General features: G+C 40.5%; 2 protein-coding genes and 1 long non-coding RNA gene across 9 annotated transcripts in view; 1 reads left to right on the top strand and 2 right to left on the bottom strand.

Annotated features, from left to right (window-relative positions):
- The window catches only part of LOC140270588 (protein unc-79 homolog), a 32,775-nt gene extending 19,260 nt beyond the window's left edge, over positions 1-13,515 (bottom strand). For 5 of the 7 annotated variants that reach the window (XM_072365779.1, XM_072365781.1, XM_072365784.1 and 2 more), the window contains exons 1-17: positions 13,360-13,515; positions 11,788-11,908; positions 8,250-8,563; positions 7,371-7,541; positions 7,075-7,170; positions 6,927-6,982; positions 5,568-5,697; positions 5,374-5,438; positions 4,455-4,543; positions 4,045-4,085; positions 3,688-3,716; positions 2,307-2,536; positions 1,910-2,081; positions 1,568-1,798; positions 1,283-1,473; positions 889-1,012; positions 82-222 (exon numbers count right to left, since the gene is read on the bottom strand). In XM_072365779.1, the coding sequence (XP_072221880.1) occupies positions 82-222; positions 889-1,012; positions 1,283-1,473; positions 1,568-1,798; positions 1,910-2,081; positions 2,307-2,536; positions 3,688-3,716; positions 4,045-4,085; positions 4,455-4,543; positions 5,374-5,438; positions 5,568-5,697; positions 6,927-6,982; positions 7,075-7,170; positions 7,371-7,541; positions 8,250-8,563; positions 11,788-11,908; positions 13,360-13,381 (2,223 nt within the window). In that variant the 5' untranslated portion in view covers positions 13,382-13,515. Of the gene's footprint in view, positions 1-81; positions 223-888; positions 1,013-1,282; positions 1,474-1,567; positions 1,799-1,909; positions 2,082-2,306; positions 2,537-3,687; positions 3,717-4,044; positions 4,086-4,454; positions 4,544-5,373; positions 5,439-5,567; positions 5,698-6,926; positions 6,983-7,074; positions 7,171-7,370; positions 7,542-8,249; positions 8,564-11,787; positions 11,909-13,359 lie in introns of those variants that run through there. The other 2 variants (XM_072365783.1, XM_072365785.1) reach the window with 2 other exon arrangements.
- Positions 1-18,234, top strand: part of LOC140270210 (ankyrin repeat and SOCS box protein 2-like) — a 129,726-nt gene that overhangs the window by 47,119 nt on the left and 64,373 nt on the right. The window lies entirely within an intron of this gene.
- On the bottom strand, positions 15,110-16,975 carry LOC140270135 (uncharacterized). The gene is made up of 2 exons (XR_011907687.1): positions 16,774-16,975; positions 15,110-16,016 (listed from the first exon to the last, which is right to left on the bottom strand). It is a non-coding gene; the product is annotated as an uncharacterized lncRNA (long non-coding RNA).

Here is an 18,234-nt window from a genome sequence, read left to right as displayed (position 1 = left end):
AGAAATAGAAACAAAGGTAAACACTGAACTCTCACATCTCTGATCATTTGGGTCTATCTCCGGCATTAGAGTATTGCTCACCCTGCGAGCGCCAGTGTTGCCGGACAAATCTGAAACGCGTGCCTTTCTCTGATTGGCCAGTTCCTTCAGCGAGTTCACTCCATCGGAGAACATCCCAATCAGCAGCTGTAGAGGCACCACGATGTCCAGCTCTGACAGAACCTTTGTACCAACATGACAAATAGGAATTTTAACTCTCCATTCAAAACAACTTAGTACATTACTTCTTATTCTATTCACGTTTAAAATGTCTTGTAAAAATGACACAAAACGTTATTATATGTATTCGCATTTATTAAAATTTTGTTTGAGAATGATTGAAATGCAAGTTTTAAAAGTCTTTTATGCTTGAAGTACAAAATGCCATTCACCTCTGATATAATGTTTAGAAGATTATGTTCAAACTTAAAACTAAAGATATGAGAATGTGATTTGGGGAAAGCGGTACGACACATAAAATAAACCCGTTAGCTGTATGACTTTAATGCTTCACAAGCAGAGAAAAGCCTAGGAACAGCTTTCCTTTCTCAAGTGAGTGTGATATGTATGCTGAAAGTAAACAAAAGCAATATCTGTGACAGAAAACTTGAAACCGATCCATATATACAGGGCAACAAGCCGTGAGCACATATGGAATGAAAGGCTCAATCCCTCCTATCTCTGTAAATCTCATTCTATGACCCAGATCCATATTCAGCGGGGCCACCGCCCAGACTCTCACACTCCCTTACAACCAGTTTAGTTCACACACGCCATAGACAGAACCGCAGGATGGGAAGCAGACACAGGACAGTGTGTTTGTGTGCATGAGAGCGTGCACAAGCTTACGTGCAGCCACAGCAGAGCCTGCTCCTGGACAGATGCCGGGTAGCCAGAGAATCTGCAGCTGATGAAGCCAAACATTTCCTCCATGGAGAAGGGCAGGGGGCAAAGCTCAATATCAAACATCTTGCTGCAGGAAGAAGACAGAACCACAGAGTATATTAATATGAACGTGCTAATACTGTGATGGAAGAGCAAAACGCCCTAATAATGTCACACAATCAGTCACTTGTGAGGGTCTCATTTATTCAAATGTTTTACAGAAAGAGGCAATAATTCTTTTTTTAAAAAACAGCAAGATGAAAAGAGTTTCATAGTACCTCTTAGACCTGTTTATTCCGTTTGCTTTGCTCGTTCTTTTTGAAAATATTTGTTAGAGACTTTACGGAGATCTAAGTACCTGAGCACCTCCCGGAACTCTTTGAGCTGGTTGTCAGGCACCTCTGTACGGATGGCCTCCAACCACTCAGGCATAAAGCACTCCCACAGTGGTTGACTGATGACATTGTAAGGTATCAGACACAATATCCTGTTCAGACCCTCCTTCAGTTGTGTCACTGTGCTACATGACTTGTCCCAGTAGCCTCCTACCTGTAGAAAAGTAGGAATTAAATATTCTGTCTTTTAAAAATTCATGATGAATGCCATAACCATGTCTCCTAAAGCAGCCTGGGTTTAACCTTACCCTGGCAAACTCTACAGGTTTGGGCAGCAGACACATGACCATGACATCAAAGCGCACTTCACACACTGTCTTCAGCCACTTTGTGACAAACTGTGGTTTTAGCTTCTCCACCAGGCTTCCAACTTCATCATCCATCATATAGGCAGTGGAATGGAACCACTGGAAGACCATGCTGACCAGCCGAGCCAAACTCTCTGTGGGCGTGTTCTCATTGGGGGTGCACAGGCTCACCTGCAGATGTAAACGATTAAAGTAAACAGAGCAGCAATAAGAGCCATGTTGCGTACACATTCTTATCCAAACCATCACTGTTCATCACAACAACAGCTTGTGATTACACACCAGGAACCAGATGCCAAACTGACTGAGGAGGCGCTGGTCGTGCTGGTCGTCCTCCTTGTTGTCAAACTCAATGTTGTCCAGAGAGTGGTGAGAGGCAGACAGGCCCATCTGACGACGCCTGTTCAGCTCAAACTCACGCTGTTCTGCATGTATTTCTGCCTCCTTCAGAAGGCTGGACGAATACAGAGAATGAAAGGAACAACAGAGGACACGGAAGTAGGGAGAAAAATTCCATTTAGGTGATAAAGGAGAGATAGGTACATTTTAAAAAGTTGCCGTTGATTCTAAATTTACACATTATTCTTGTCCGTTTATTCACATTGAAGCTTTACAGCAACACAGGCATATGTTCTGTAGCTGCGATGCGTTGCTGTTTTTGTAACCACTGTGTTTATACCTTATAACAGCTTCCACGGTGCACACTAGCTCCTCCGCTCCGCACTCTCGGGTGTTGATGGGAGGGGGTGAGGTCTGGTACAGATGGGTTTCCGCCGCAGCCCCCACCTCACTGCTGTGGTGGTTGACATGGCAACGCTTGCAGTAGCGGACAGGCCGGTTGCCATGGCGCCCACAGCAGCCAGCTGAGAAGCAGGTGACCACGGCCCTCCTGACATGAGAGCTGCAGTTCTACAGTATATGAAGCCAAGAAAACAGGGGTAGGAGGAGGAGAAGGCAGTTTATTTTTGGTCCAGTCAACAAACTAAGAACACTCACAACAATCACAGCAAATCAGCTGCCTGATCACAAAGCTCTAAAAATAAACATATTTTCAGGCTTCAAAAATGACTCAGTTCTCAGACAATGAATGCCACGTCCTGTTAGAATTGCATCTGAGAGGAGAGGTTGATCTGTGCACATCTGCAGAGACAGAAAAAAAGCTTCATGTGTCCCTACGGTGTCTCAGGTTTCTAAAAATAAAAAGCATGGCACTAGAGAGCCATCCTAATCTGATCAGTCTCTAATCTTGTGCCATTAAAGGGATGCACTGTTCCCTATCAAATTAACATATCTGTCCTCTGACGGTGAGTTCTCTCATTCCCCATTTGCCTTTCAACAGCAAAAGATGCAACCCTGATGCTGCCATTTTCACAGCATGCTCTATTTTGGTGTATTTATAGGTACCTATTTTCAGATTTAAAGTAATGTCTCATTTATGACAGCGTAGGTGTAAATCCAAGTGCCAGTTTAGTTTCCTAGAATGAGATGGACAAATCCTGCACAGGCTGCGGATTATAAAACTTCCAGACAAACCAGGGTGGAGGCCAGCTGTTTCCATGGACAACACAGGGAGGCTGCTCAGCCTGACGGGAATACCTGAGATCACACCACACTTGCCCAGTGTCTCCCTAGAAACCAGCAGGGAGCACTTTAGCCTGAGGCCAGTGCATTCAACAACAGCAAATAAACATCACGCCCCAGCAACTTTATTTCAAACGAGTTGGTCTGTACTTGGCTGCTTCAGTAAATGGACTTCTCAATAAAAAACATTTTCAGGTTCATGAATAAATTACCTTGTTATGGATCACATATGAAGTGTATTTTTGGAAATGTTTTTCTCAAGGTTTACTGACACATTATGTTCTTTTACAGCAGACACAGAAAAAATTCAAATGTGTGTACTGTTGGATTTGTGATGAAACCTTTTGCTCGGCTTGGAAATTTCTCTAAATTAAGCTACTTTAAAATCTGATGAGGATCATTAACATGAACTGAATGAGGTCAAATATTAGATGATGCTGCAATTTAGTGTCATTAATGCTGCAATTTTAACATCTTACCTTCTTTTGACAGATGGCAGATATCTCTGCTGCAGAGAAAATTTGACAACTATGAAGAACAATTTGCAAAAACAAGCAGAACTTCTACATAAACTCTATAACTGTTTAAAAAAATTAAATACAAACTCAAACAGAAAATTATTTACAGAATAATAAAGAATGTCAAAGGGTTGTATTTTTGTGGAATCTGCTCTAACAGAAATTAAACATGTAAATGAAACAGTAACTTGAAATCATGACTTACAAGAATATTCTTTTGAAAATTAATTTACATCAGTCCTTTACTTTGATGTCAACAACAGTTACATTGAATATATCTCTCTAATGTGTCTGTAAGGCATGAATATTCCAACTCACCTTGAGGCAGGAGGACATCGACAAGCCACTCAGCGTGATCTCTGGAAAGGTCAAAAAAATATTGAAACAATACATGATATACAGGTGAAATACTTCTCAGAGCTTATGTGAAATTAAACTTTGTGCAGTCGTGGCAGTTATAGCTTCATAACAGAGATAAATCCTAAACATCCTCACTTAGCATCAAGGAAAATACAAAACGGCAAAGCCTGGAGAAAAGAGAAACAAGTAGATGCACGTTTTTGTGGTGATGATCTCATTAGTGTAGCAAGGGAATTATGTAACCACGGCTATGTATTTCCCCTGGGTTAAAGAGAGGAATAATGAGGCAATTGGTAGGTGATGGTTGTTGAATGATTGTGCGTTTGGAGTACTGAGGGGTGGAGAAATGAGGTGAATCAGATGCATACCCGGCTATCCTCTGGCTGCACTCCTCACATATGTAAAGAGGTGGGGGCTTGTCTCCCAGGGCAACAGAGAGAGTAGGATCTATGCACATCTGTAAAAGTAGCACAGGTAGGGTGAGAATATGGATTTGTTATTTCAAAGAAATATCAGTATTTTGAGCATTCATTTTCATGCAGATAATGGAGAAAGTAACAATTAGTAGTAAAGTAAAAGTGGAGTTAGCAATAGAAATGCAGCAAATACACTAAAATCTACTCCTTATTTGTTAATCGAAAGCTGTCCTTCAATGCTGTACTCACCAGTGGTTGCACATGGTGTTCTTATACAAATTGTTTTTAAAACGCCTGACACCTTTATCTGTCTCCTTTTTCCTCATGCATATGTCGCACTCCATTCTGTTGCAACCTGTGCCTGGTCCTGTGCTAAATGCTCACGGCCTCAATGTTCAGATGGTGCACTGTAATTTACTGTGCTCAACTGATGCCACCCTATCCTCAAGGGCTGCATGGGGTCACTGCTTCCAATTAAGGCCCCCTCCCCCTCTACCGCCTTCTTGCTCCTGGTAATTGAAATCAAGCCCCCATCTATGCTCCCTGTTCCAACTCTATTTGTCAGTTTTGAGCACAGTTGAGTAAAGGCAGGCTGAGATGATAAAGCAGGGAAGCAGAAGCAGAGACTGGTGCAAAGCAGCATAATAGGTGACATCACTACCACACTACTGATTTATTGACTAAGGGGCTCACAAAAGCAATGCATGGATGAACTCAGCAGGGAAATCTGGCACCTGTCCCATACATTTCTGATTACCTCTTCCAGGGTGCAAGCTTTGGAATTCACAACATTCTGCTAATCTATTCTTATATGGAAATTAAGCTTCCCAATTTGGGCTTCTTTAATGGACTTTTTCAAGACCACAGTCACCTTGACGGCAGGTTTATTGATGGCATTGTGGCACTCGATATGTTGACAGTGGATAGGATTCCAGGCTATACAAAGAGATGGTGGAGAGACAGAAGATTGGAAGAACATGGAGGAGGGAAAGGAGAAAATGGTTGTCAGGTTACACCTTTGATCAGTTTGAGAACAGCTCAAGCAGCAGATTAAGAGTATCTTACCTGTGTACTGCAGCCCTCTATATTCACTGATGGCTCCTGGTGGCTTCAGGTTGGGCCAGTAATGAAACAGCATCTGCACAGCTGGAGGTTTTACTTGGGATGGGCCATAGGATATGACATAAAGCAGGTCCTGCATGCAGTATAAATATCAAGTGTACATAAAGAGCATTGATTTTAGGAACACATTTAAGTTAATGAGAGGAAACTAATTTGAAGTGTTTATCCAAAAATAATATATACATTGGCTACATGCAGCTTTTAAGATGAGCAACATGTGGTGTATGTATGCATGCATGTATATACATAAGAGGAGCAGCATAACATTTGGGGGAAAAGCCTTTTTTTCATGTTACTACAAATCAATTGCCCAAATAATTTGTTTGGAAAAAAATGCAATAAAAAAACAAAGATTGCAATGATTGGTAAAGAATCGAGACAAACCAAATGCTGAAACTTTAAGAAATGTTTTGGTCTTCGTCTGAATAATAACTAGATAACAACTAAATCCATGCAGTGTATGCTCCTTTGGAATCTGAGGCCAACTTTGTGTTTAAAAAGAATTTGGGACAGGGACATTTTTATTGCTCTCTCGTCACACTTCTTCACTCTGTGAGCATTTGGGAACTGAGTGGACCAATTTTTCTCGTTTTGAAAATGAGGCAGGCATTTAATAATGCTGGCAACAAGCCAGACGATCCCTCACATTTTAACTAATCAAACCATACAACAGCTTCTCGTTTAATTTTTGTAGAGCTTTAACTTGTATCTGTCGATAAAGAAGCAAACTGAGCTCACTGACAGAGGTTTTCAGACAGTGGTTGTCCCTGAGCCCCTGAAGTGATTATCACAATAGAAGTGTTCTTGTTTTTAATGTAGTGAGGGCCTAAAGATCTCAACAATTCAGAATCAAATTTTTGCCTCGTCCCTTTGTCTACAGGGAATTTTTCTGAATTTTTCAGACTCTTTTGAAGACATCATTAACTGCAGATGATGAAAACCCCAAATGTGCATGGTGAAATGATGAAATTGCTTCCAACTCTTTGGGATCCTGTTTATTAACAATTGTGTTATCTATGTTACTTCCTCAGATGTTTGATCTGTTATTTTTGAAAACGCATCTGTTTTAATTCAGACAGTTTTTCATTTCTGTATTTTAGATTGGATTTGATCAAAGTTAAACAAAAAAAAATTGGTTTTGTAGAGGTTGAACTGTTTTTATTTTATGCCTGAAAGCTAAGCCTTCAGTCTATTTGTTGATTAGCCTACTTAGTGTTTAGATATGTACATAACATTTTAGTTCTTCAGCTCTTCTTTACACAGAGATCTTTTATCTGATCTTGATATGTAATGAGGATATACCTTCCACACTTCCTGTTTGTGCTTCATTAGACACTCCAACAACTGACAGTGATAAACTAGAAAGAGGCAGAGACCAGATTAAGCAGAGAGTAATCGTTACATTCTTATTTGAATGCATGCTTTGAAAGCAACCAACACGGTTGCTTACCTGGATTTGAGGTGTACTGCATTGCAATCATGAGCATAGAAGAGGCAGACAAATTGACATAGGCCGGAACTCCCCCTTCCTTTCGAGTAGAGCCCACTGCAGACAGGCAAAGGAGAGAAAGATGAAGAATAACAATAATCAGGTAAAGAAACACTTTAAAGTTCTCTCCATTTTTAATTCTGCAACAGTATATTTGTTTTGCTTTACTCTCAGTACCTTTTCAACAATTATCATAAAGTCTCATTATAGCAGGAGAAGTCAAATAAATGATCTATCTTATGATAGGTGGTACTCACATATAGCCATGGGGAGGAAAGAGGTGCTCAGGTACTCAATGATGTCTTTATGGAGGAAAGGGGGGAATGTAGCTAAAGTGGAGATCATAGTGTAGGGCAAAGTGCTGAGAATATCATCACTGAGAAACGGCAGGAGGCAAGCTGTTGTGTAAAATATGGACTGTCCCAGATCTGATGAGAAAAGGAAAGAGCAAGAAAAAAAAAGACAAAGAGAGATACACAGACACACATTCAATCAGCTGTTCATACAGTATCAGCATACTGTATGCAGCCACAGATGACAAAAATACATGACATTTCGGTAATTTAACATAACAACAGATTTAAAAAAGAATTTAAAAAATACAAAGTAAGTAAGTTTTCTTAAGAAGCTACTGAAGTCAAGCCCCAGAAAAATAGAGAAATCTCGACACAACGATGGATTTTCATGCTTTTGAGCTTATTTTTAACAATGGTCAAATATTCATGACATATAAGTGATGCAGCTTTGGGCCAATGCAAAACAGTGTGAATATAGTCTAAGTCATTCTCAGATGATATCTTACTGCATTTAAAAAAATAAAAACAAATAAACAGTACATTTGCATGTATTTGCGCATGACAACATAGTAAAACATTTCTCCCACTTTGCATAACAAACATGCAGTCAAGTATGATACACAGAAGAGGAGGCCTATCTATGTCTGGTGTATCCAATGGCTTATGATAGTTGACAGGATCCAGCGTGCTCCCAATCACCCCCATGCATCCCTCAAGATCCTCAGCGGGACTTCTCTCCTCCCGTTACAAAAGATCCCAAAAAAGCAGCAGTGGCTTCATGCAGGCCAGGCGGCTCAGGGATGATGATGACAAACAGTGGTGCACTGGGCCTTGACTCACCATGCTGACCGTGCTGCAGCAGGGGCACCAGGTCAAGCAGGGTCACGAGGGTCACATAGAGGCCCTGATAGTCCAGAGAGGGGTACTCTGAGAGCTGAGCGTCCCGACTCTGCTGCCCCTGCCCCCCGCGGTCTGACGGGGCATCGCGCAGAACGCTGTAAAGGAGGGAGCGAGTAACTGTAGGGTTGATGGAACTGACTTGTGGTCTTAGAGATGGGGTGAGTGGGAATGGCACAGGAAAAAGACACATGGTCATGGGCACGGCCAAATTGGAAGCTTCCTGGTTCTCCTTCCTGCCTGTGCGGGACAGAATGCTGCTCCGGGGGCGGGAGGGGAGGGGAGGGGAGGGAGGGTAGGAGAGGGGAACAAGGGAAAAAAAGAGACAACAAAGACACAAAAAAACAGCACATTACATTGAAATGGCACTACAGAGACAGCGTAAATAGAAAAAAACAAACCCAGATAAACCCCACATAGGATGCAGTGTCTCACTATTTGACTCTATCACTGAAGGCATGGACAATTTTTCCCTTCTTTGACTGTTCAGAGTGACTTTAGTTCAATTTATTTTGTTTTGTCTCGCTTTGCACTTGAAAACAAAAAGAAAAACATGAGCACAAACTGCAATGATCACTGCATCTCATGCGTATCTGGTGACAAGGAGCAAAAATATAAAAAATGGCATGTTTTCAGTGGCAACCCCATACTTCTCCAAAAAGAAACAGCGCAAATGACTGTCCCTCGATGGCTGCCATTTTCCAATCAGCAGTGAGTGGCTTCCATGCAAAAAGGCCAATGAGCCGTGGAATATAATTCAAAATGAAATTTCCTTGTCTTTAGTGGGGCGGGCAAGGATGGGAGTGACACCAAATTGATTCGGGAAAATACAGAGGTGACACTTTTGAAACATGCTTGAGCCAGTAATAAACATGTGTGTGAGATTAGATCAAGTGCTCCTAGGTCACAGCACATGTTTATTGCACCAGAGAAATAATGTCCGTATGCATACGTTATGATACTGTACCAGTATCATCAGGAGAAATAATGAGATCCAACAGGCATATGGATTCAGGTTTCTAAAATAAATGTAACAACTAATCTACTGTAGAGAAGAAACTATAATGACAAAGGAATAGGTTGTATCAAAGGGGAGATGACTGGTAGCATTATGTTTGTGAGCTAATGCAGGATGGACAATTGTGTTTGCTGTCCCCTGGGGAAGGTGGTGGACATATTGGACTTTAAGAGTGGGAAAACAAAAGCGAAAACTAGTTGGGTTGAGTGTGGAGCATCTAGGGTGGAGGAGGGAGGAGGGGGTGGGGGGGCCAGAGAGCATTGCTCTTTCTACAGCACATTATCATAGAGCTAAGCTGTTCTATCAGGCAAATGATTGGGATTCATCATGAGAGCCCGGATTATAAATGCTGATGTATCTCTGTATTCTTTTTTTTTCTTTTTTTAATTTTTTTGAAAGGTCACTCAGAAAGTAGAGTTACAGCTTTGGAGCTTTGTGGCAAGTGAAAAAGGGGATTTCATTACGATTTTTTTAGCATAATATTACATGCATAATGTTAAGCAGCAGAACGTACCATTACGTCATGTGACTGATCCCCTCAAAGTTATACTCTGCAAGATTTTAGTCAAGGTAGACTCAAAGCTCAAATAAGACTGGTACACAACAACAGACTGTATCTCAGAGTATGACTTTTTCACCGCCCGATTGTCATAGAGAAAACATCATTAATTTGAACAATGAACACAGACATAAACAGACACACTCACACGCATACACAGAACATATACACACAAAGAAACACACTTATGTGCATACATACATACATACATACATACATACATACAAACATACATACAACAAGAAAATTTACAAACATTTAAAACACATAACACATGTAGAAATGCACTGATACAGACACATGACATACATTTACTGTCAAGCCCTGCCCTGCTGACTGTATGTGCATATGTTTGCAAATTGAATTAAATCAGAACTGATACATCTGAACTCATGTCCAAACAGTGCTGGAAGATTTCTGCTGTGTGCACTTATTCTGATATGGTTCAGCAAGAAGTCAGAGGGACTCACTAACACAAAGACCGAGGTCTGACAATGCTGTGCCTCATCTTTAAGGAAACAGGTACAATTACGTGTAAACTGAAACTTTTCTTTCTTTTCTGGTTTGCATCTGATCTATTTTGCACCTAAAATTAGTGAATGAATCGACAACTACCTCCGCTGGCTGTTTCAGTTTTTCTTTCCAGAAAAATGATACATGCCTGCTCCACTTTTCAAGACTCACTACTCCCATCACTGGGGAGACTTCGTTTTTATCTTTTTCTTCACCCGAGGCTTCAGAAGGCACAGGTGTATGGATAATCCCAGAGTCCCTGCTGAGGAAACCAGGCTCTTCTAATGGTGGGTACACTGATTTGCTCTGCATATCTGAGGCTAAAGAGGCTGTGCTTCGGGAAAAATATCAGGGCTCTGGTATGAGTGGAATCACGCTGAGTGATTCTTTTTCTCACTCTGAAGATACCGCCCCTCGGAGACAAAATCGTCACTCGAGTTAACTCAGATTCTCACAGTTGCAGCCCCTGTCACACTCAATCTGTGCCACAAGAGGCCATGTTTAAAACAGCACAGTGGCTGTTGATGCTGGACGGCCCCTCAGCAATATATATATATATATATATATAAAAATATCCAAGATACTCCCCAGCAGAGAAATAATCCTTATGGGGCTGAGGAATAAAGTGTAGAATTGAGGCCAGCTGCCAATCTCTAAGAGATTGCTCCCTAAGCTGATAACAGTGATTAAAGTAGGGCATACAATTTCAGCCTTTAGGACAATTTCTGCTAAAATTAGCTAATAAGAAAGAATTGTGTTATTTTCTATCCAACAAGTGGATAGCGTTACATAAAACAACCACAAGTATCCTATCGCTGTGGTATATTTTGATATGAAGAAAACCGCTCAAGTTGATGGAAGTAAAGGAGGGAAAGGACCATTTTTGGAGTAAGATGTGTATAAAATGGCTGCCTACTTTACTTGTGCTGGAGGAGGAAATAACATGCTGTTCCGTCCTCAGACTTCCAAAGCCCCCAAGAGAGCAGGTTGACCCTATAACTGCATAGCTGGAGGAGCTGCCCTCTGCCTGCCCCACTGGGGACGACACAGCAGACCGCCCAAGGGAAGCATTCATCTAGCAACCGACCACTGAATCAATAAACATCATTGAGCTGTCTATCTCTGCCACTACTCCAAAACAACACCATGGCTCCAACCTTAAGTCTGTCAAAGCAGAGCAGGTACAGCCATAGACAAGCTGACCACTTCCCTAATTTCCTTTCAACATCATTAACTCATATGAGACATTTAATGGTGTCACTGTCATCCTTTTCAGAAAGTGTGCCAGAGCACACTGCTGTAATTAATCTCATCTGATCATGAACGAGGCTAAATATGAAACATTCTACAGTCTGTTACTTCACCTGATGGGTCCAGAGCAGGGTACTTACCTGAGCAGGGTTTGGGAAAAGTATTTCAGTGTGTTTGCAATGTCTGTTCCGGAGGGCACAGGATAAATATTGTGTTGCACACGGTTGTGATACTCTTGCAAGTATCGTATCTTAGAGGCAACTGGACAAAATGAAGAACAGAGTAACAAGCAAATCAACACCAAAGAAAAGTAATTGCTTTTTCTCTGCAAAACACATGTCATTGCACAAGCATGAGTCTAATTTCATAAACTGTGTGTTTCTCCTGACGTTTGGCTAAGATTCATGTGTGCCATTCGGCAGCATATAACTTAAATGTTTTAATTATCATGTTAAACATAGTCTGTGTTCCCATGGCTCTCTGGCCTTAACCAGGTGACCTTTATGGTGTAGCAGCGAGGTCACAGGAAGCCCCAGAGGAGGCGCTAACCTATTGCTTACAGAAACAAGCTCATGAACAAAAGGTTGTCAGTTCATGTCCCAAGGCAAGCTGAGAAAACAGTCAGCGTCTACATGAGAGAGGGCTTCCTCGTCCCTTTACAAATGACACTGAGGGATCTTTCAGCATTTAGCCCAGCTGGCTGCTCCGTGCAAATCAACTCCCAGTGGTGTCAAATGTTATTATGATGTTTTTGAGTGGTTAATTAAGAGTTAAAATAAGTTGGAGTGGGGGATTGCTGACCCATTTTCTGTGACTTTGGGCAGTGGTGTTTAGCTTTCTTTCTGACATGTAAATGACAAACCCCAAAATAAGAATAACAGCTGCAGGCTGTGAGCACAAGTGGTCAAAGCCATACAAGAGCATACGTGCCTCCCTCCACATACAGTTAAATGCTTTTAAGTAACAAATGGTCAAAATTTTGGTGCCAAAAAAATCAGAACAGTCCTGTTAATGTGGTGAATTAGGCTAAGTCACAACAAATGGGTGCATTTTTGGTTCATAGCTTGTTTAGTTCCCCCTTATAATGGCTACCAAACAATGGAAGCACTCAACTTTTGACAAATTGAGACAACATGTTTGAACCCATGTTTTATTTCAATAAGCGACAGAGAGTGAGCAGATATTCGGCTATTTCAGGAAGATTGCGATTGGTTTCCACCTGTTCAAAAGCATTCAGTGAAATGAGGGGGATTAACACCAGATTTAAACGCGTGGGATGAAATCACATGATTGATCAGTATAATGCACCTTATTGTTCAGTAAAGAATCTATTAGGTCGACCTTGAGCAGCATTACACCTAGATTTTTTAACCCACCTCATGCAGCCACGTCAATCAAAAACAGAGAAATACATGATAGACATTTGAATAAAAGAATATGGACACTGTGCGGTCCAACCACGTATTTGTATTCTGTGATCATGCAGATAAACAGCGGGAGATACAGTGGCTATCTGTGCGCACTGAGACCTCCGGCCATTCTCTGCAGTAAGAGGACGTGTTGCAACCTGCCTTGGCAACCGCGGTTTCATCACCAAGGACAGCTCCCCTTATTCGATTTCTTGGTTAAAATAAAAATCCCATTTCCAGTTTCCATACAGCCCCCGTGACAAAACAGTCAAAACACACACGCACACTCACAGCCATACTTACACTGCTCTGCCTTCGTAGACATTTCGCAGACACTTCGGGAGACATAAAACCCAGACTGTCAATTGTTTTAGTGGTTTTTCCCTCCCCGGCGTTGTGTTTCCCTCAGTCGCGAAAAAGTGAATATACCCCCTTGCAGCCAGCCCAGGCTCGGCTTGATTGTACCACTCCGCGCGATTGATTTTACGCTGCAGTTGTGGTCGTTGTCGTGATCTTCTGGTGAAAATCAAATGAGGGCTAATTTTAAGAACCTCTTTTTAATCGCTGCAATTTTATTCTCTCGAGGCGGGGATGAATTTATGGCATGTATCTGACACAGCATACCTTTCCAAATGGACTGATCCGGCTTTGACAAATTGTCATTCAAGAATTCCAACAAGCCTCACAGGGCAGTGTAAGCTGATAATGGGAGAAATATACAGGAAACCTTCCTGCAATTTGCCTCAATGATCCTGTGCATGTCGGTATCTGTTGCATATAAAAAGCTAAGCATGCAACAGATGGTTGTCATATTGCCATAACCTTAGTCACGGCGTGTCTTCATTTAGATGACACGTATGCATACATATTCATTTTCTACGTTAAAGGGAAATTAAGCATTCGAAGTAATGCTTGTGATACGAATACTTCCTTATGAGAAAAAAAAGCAAATACATTTGTTCTGTAAATAAACCAGAATAATACCTGTTATCGCCTGAAATCATAAATGGTAAATTGCCATCAAACAACCTTTTACAACCTATTAATCCTTATCAAATAACAACTCTTGTGTAAACACTGAAAGTACTGTGCAAAAGTCTTGAGCCAACCCTCATTTCTTTATATTCTGCCTCCAAGAAATCAGACTTTCTTGTAACCTTTTAAAGTGGTCTTGAGCAGTAGTTCTCCGGGCTTTCTGAAGGTCTTTCCATTTTTTTCTTTGGACAATGGCTGCTTTTCCACTTATTTCCACTTATTGTTAGTCCAATCCTTCATCATTGTCAAGGAATGTTGTTTTTCTACAGCAGATACAGATTAAGTATATGAAAGTGATGTTCTCAATGGATAGAAAGATTCAGCAGAGACTCAACACCTCAGTTGATCCATCTATTGTTCATTAAAGCCTCATTAGAAATGGAAGGGTGGCTGTCAAGAAGCCATTCCTTAGAAACAAAAGATTGAGAGCCAAATTACACAAAAACTGGACTGAAAATCAGGAGCCCACATCTAAAGAGGAGCTTTGGAATCTCCTTAAAGAATCCTGCAGAGCTCCTCCTGAAGACTGCTTACATAAATTAAATATAAAAAGCTCACAGAAGAAGGTTCAGGCTGTGCTGAAGCATTAAGTTGCTCACCCCAAATATTGACTTTCAACCTCATTAGAACTGTACAATCTGTTTTTCCTCATTAGATTCAAGAGCTGTTCTTCATCATTCAATTCAGCTGACTGTATTTGGTTATTAGTATATTTACTCCTTACAAGCTTATACTAAGTTACAGTTAATTAGATCTACACGTCCAATTTGTTTGCTTTTTTCATAAGTAAGGTTAACTAGTTAGATTTTACAGTGATATTTCCATTTATGTTTGCACATGTTCTAACAAATCACTGCACCTTTTCCCTGTTTTCCCCACAATATATAAAAAGACGAGGGGTGGTTCAAGATTTTTGCAAAGTCTACATCATCAAAGTGTGGATTTTCATCCAGTGTTTATCAAATTTATCACAATCAGACAGGGTGGACTCAAAAATACAGAGCCAAAAACTCGTAAATTAAAGTTCAGATGCCGTTTATTCAGTCCAAGGGTCCAAACCAGCAAATCCAAATCACAGAGCATAGGCACCAAAAAACTTTAGACAGAAATTGTGATAAAATAAAAGAGAGCAGTAATCATACACTGGGAACACTCACAAGGTAAAGACACTGGAATGCTGACAGAAACTGACAAGACAATCTGGCACAAAAGGGAAGGGGAAACACAGCTTAAATACATAAGGAGAAGGAGGCAAGGTGACACAGGTGTAGTCAGTAAGGGCGAGAGGTAGTCACACAAAAGGGAATCTAAACAAGACGTGTGGATGGACAGACATTTCAAAATAAAACAGGAAAAGCCAAACTGAACTCACAAACAGGCGTTGTAAAGCTAATGTTCTCTGATAAAATCAAGCTATACATTGTATAAAAAGAGCAAAGCCGGAAAGGTAAGCAGGATTCAGGATCTGAAGCATTGATGGATTCTGTCAAGACTAGTGAGTCTTACTGTCTCTTCTTCAGCTGATGAGGAGCATCATCTTCACACTGCAGCCTGCACCTGGTACTGAACCCTTCGCTTAACAAACTTCTGTTTTATTTCTTAAAATGTGTTGGCACGCTAATTGTTTTTGATGCATTCATGACAGCAAAATGTTTCATTTTGAAAACCAAGCATGGCACAGCAGATAGAACATCTAGGTTTTAATATTTATTAACATCTCCTTCATGCTTCAGTTTCAGCACAAGTTTAACTGTGGAAAGTGCGTCACATGGTTGCAGATCTTCAGTGTCAGTCTCAATGCAGAGTTGTTTCAAAAGTCAGGGATGCCGAGATTATCTCTGCTTGTACACTGGGATATGATGCAAGATCCATCCAGCTGGGGCCAGGAGAGTTAAAGCAAACGCACACAGGGCAAAGGCAGACTGCTGTAAGAGAGTCCCAGGGAACATTAATGTAAAACTTTTGACAACAGATATTATTTCTTTAGGAATGTAATGAAAACACTGCATGGATTAGGATGTTTGGTTTGTACCCTTTTTTTTCGGCAGATTATTATGGCACCCAAACCTCTCCTGCTGCAAGGTTGAATGGAAATAACTGAACACCTGTGTCCACAACACATGGTCCTGATCTCTCTGACTCACAGGGTGATATAACAGTACCCTCCAGTTATTCATCTTCCTGCCATGATATTCCCCTTGTCCCTCTCCACTCTGGTATTCCTAACTTGAGATAGGCTTTGTAAAAGCCCCAGTGCATGTCCCTGAGGACAGATCAGCAGATTTATAGTGGCATAAACACTGGCTGCGTGTTGCAATTGCATCACAGGATCCCTTTTCAGAGGCCAGCGCTTCACACTGACTTATGGATATAGAATGAATAAAACATCTCTCCCACTCTGCAGGCTGGGGAGCAATGTTCGCTTGAATTCCTCGCATTATGGGCAATAAAGTGACGTATCAAAGATACTTCACTCCTCAGACTGACTTTTCAAAAAAAATGTTATGGCAAAGTCTTTCCAGTTTGATTCATTATACTTAAGCACCCAGTTAGTTAAGGTAAAAACACAACTACAGTTCCTACTTCTGTTGGAAGCTTTCGGCAACATGCGATTCAATCACCCAGAGATAGCTGGCCATTTAACTTCACTGTCAAGTACAAACAAAAAATAATGATTCCTACCACTGGCCCGATCTTGTCCTTTGGTGGCTTGCTGGAGATCGTTGACCTGTAGTTATGATGAACGGCTTTCATCAGCAGCAACCTGGTCAGTGAGGGTCTCTTGAAGATTAAAGACATTCTTCTTTATTCAGCTGACACAATCAGTCTCTTGAACTGAGGAAAAATGCTTCTCTAGAAAATTTCTCCTCACATCCTGTGAGATACTGGCAGATAGGATCTACTTTAACTAATTCCCATCACTTGTCCTGGGAGGAGTTATTTCAATGGGCCAAAGACACTCATGTAAACATACAGACCAAGTTGTCATTAAGATAGCAAGATTAGTCTTGTCTGTGAGGCTAAAGATCAAAGTTAACAGAATAGGAGAAAAGCAAAGGTTAAACTAGAGCTATTTAAAGACTCAAAGTATATCTGACCGTTAACAGTGTTCTCATAAAACTGAAAATCATCTGTTGGCAGTTTTTGTAAAAACCTTGCAATTTTCACTTTTTAAACTGAGAAGTACATAACAAGAGATCTATTTTCATATTGGAGATTCAATAAATGCATGACAAAGTTGCCATTTACTTAACCTCCGGATCTTACTGAACTTGTGATAGTCAACTGAATTCCTCTTATTAGCACTAAACCTGATCACTTGTGAAAAAATAACTGTTGAAAAAGCTTTAAACTCCTTTACCATCTTATTATCCACACATTCACATATTATAAAGCCAGGATCATCCACTTTTAGCAACTAAAATATGCATATAAGTGCTGGTTGACGAGATAATTGCACATGGCTTGACTTTAGTCTCATTCATGTGTTTAGCCCTGAGCTCCTTAGTCAGCGTCATTCTTCTTTAAATTCCACTTTAAGTTTTTAAGACACACCAATTGGGCTTTTTATGTATAAATCCTGATTTCTGTTTATTACCCTAAAAAAAGTGGAAAAAATACTGAAATGACCCCAGTATCTACTATACATGTTTTTTTTTCTTCTTTTCGTTCTTTCTTATTTCAATGTGCTGTATAACTGATGTGCCAGAGGAACACATTAGATGTATTCTGACGCCCCCATCAGGATACCAAAAGAACTTTATCCAGTCTTAATACTTTTTTAAAAAGCATACAAGAGCCATCTTCATATCTTTAAAAACAACCCACATTACATTATTAAAATCATACCATTTCAGTGTAATGTGGTATGGTTTCTCTGGTTACATACAAACAGCACATTGATGTTTAAGATATAATTTATTGTAAAAACAAATGTTAGTTAATAGTTATAACATTATTAGTATTAGCCTAAATCAATTCTAATTGGCCAAACCTCAAGATCGCCTCGTTGCAGTCTAATTTCATATAGGTCCGTCTCTGCAAAAGGGTAATAGTTAATAGAAATTGAATTTGCTGATATGGTGTTTAATTTCCAATGTCTGCTTTAAATGCTGTTATTCCGAGTAATTAATTACTCGAATT

Source organism: Leuresthes tenuis, unplaced genomic scaffold, assembly GCF_036924035.1.
Source record: "Leuresthes tenuis unplaced genomic scaffold, fLeuTen1.0.hap1 SCAF_15, whole genome shotgun sequence".
Lineage (NCBI taxonomy): Eukaryota > Metazoa > Chordata > Actinopteri > Atheriniformes > Atherinopsidae > Leuresthes > Leuresthes tenuis.
This window is presented reverse-complemented; position numbering and strand designations above follow the sequence as displayed.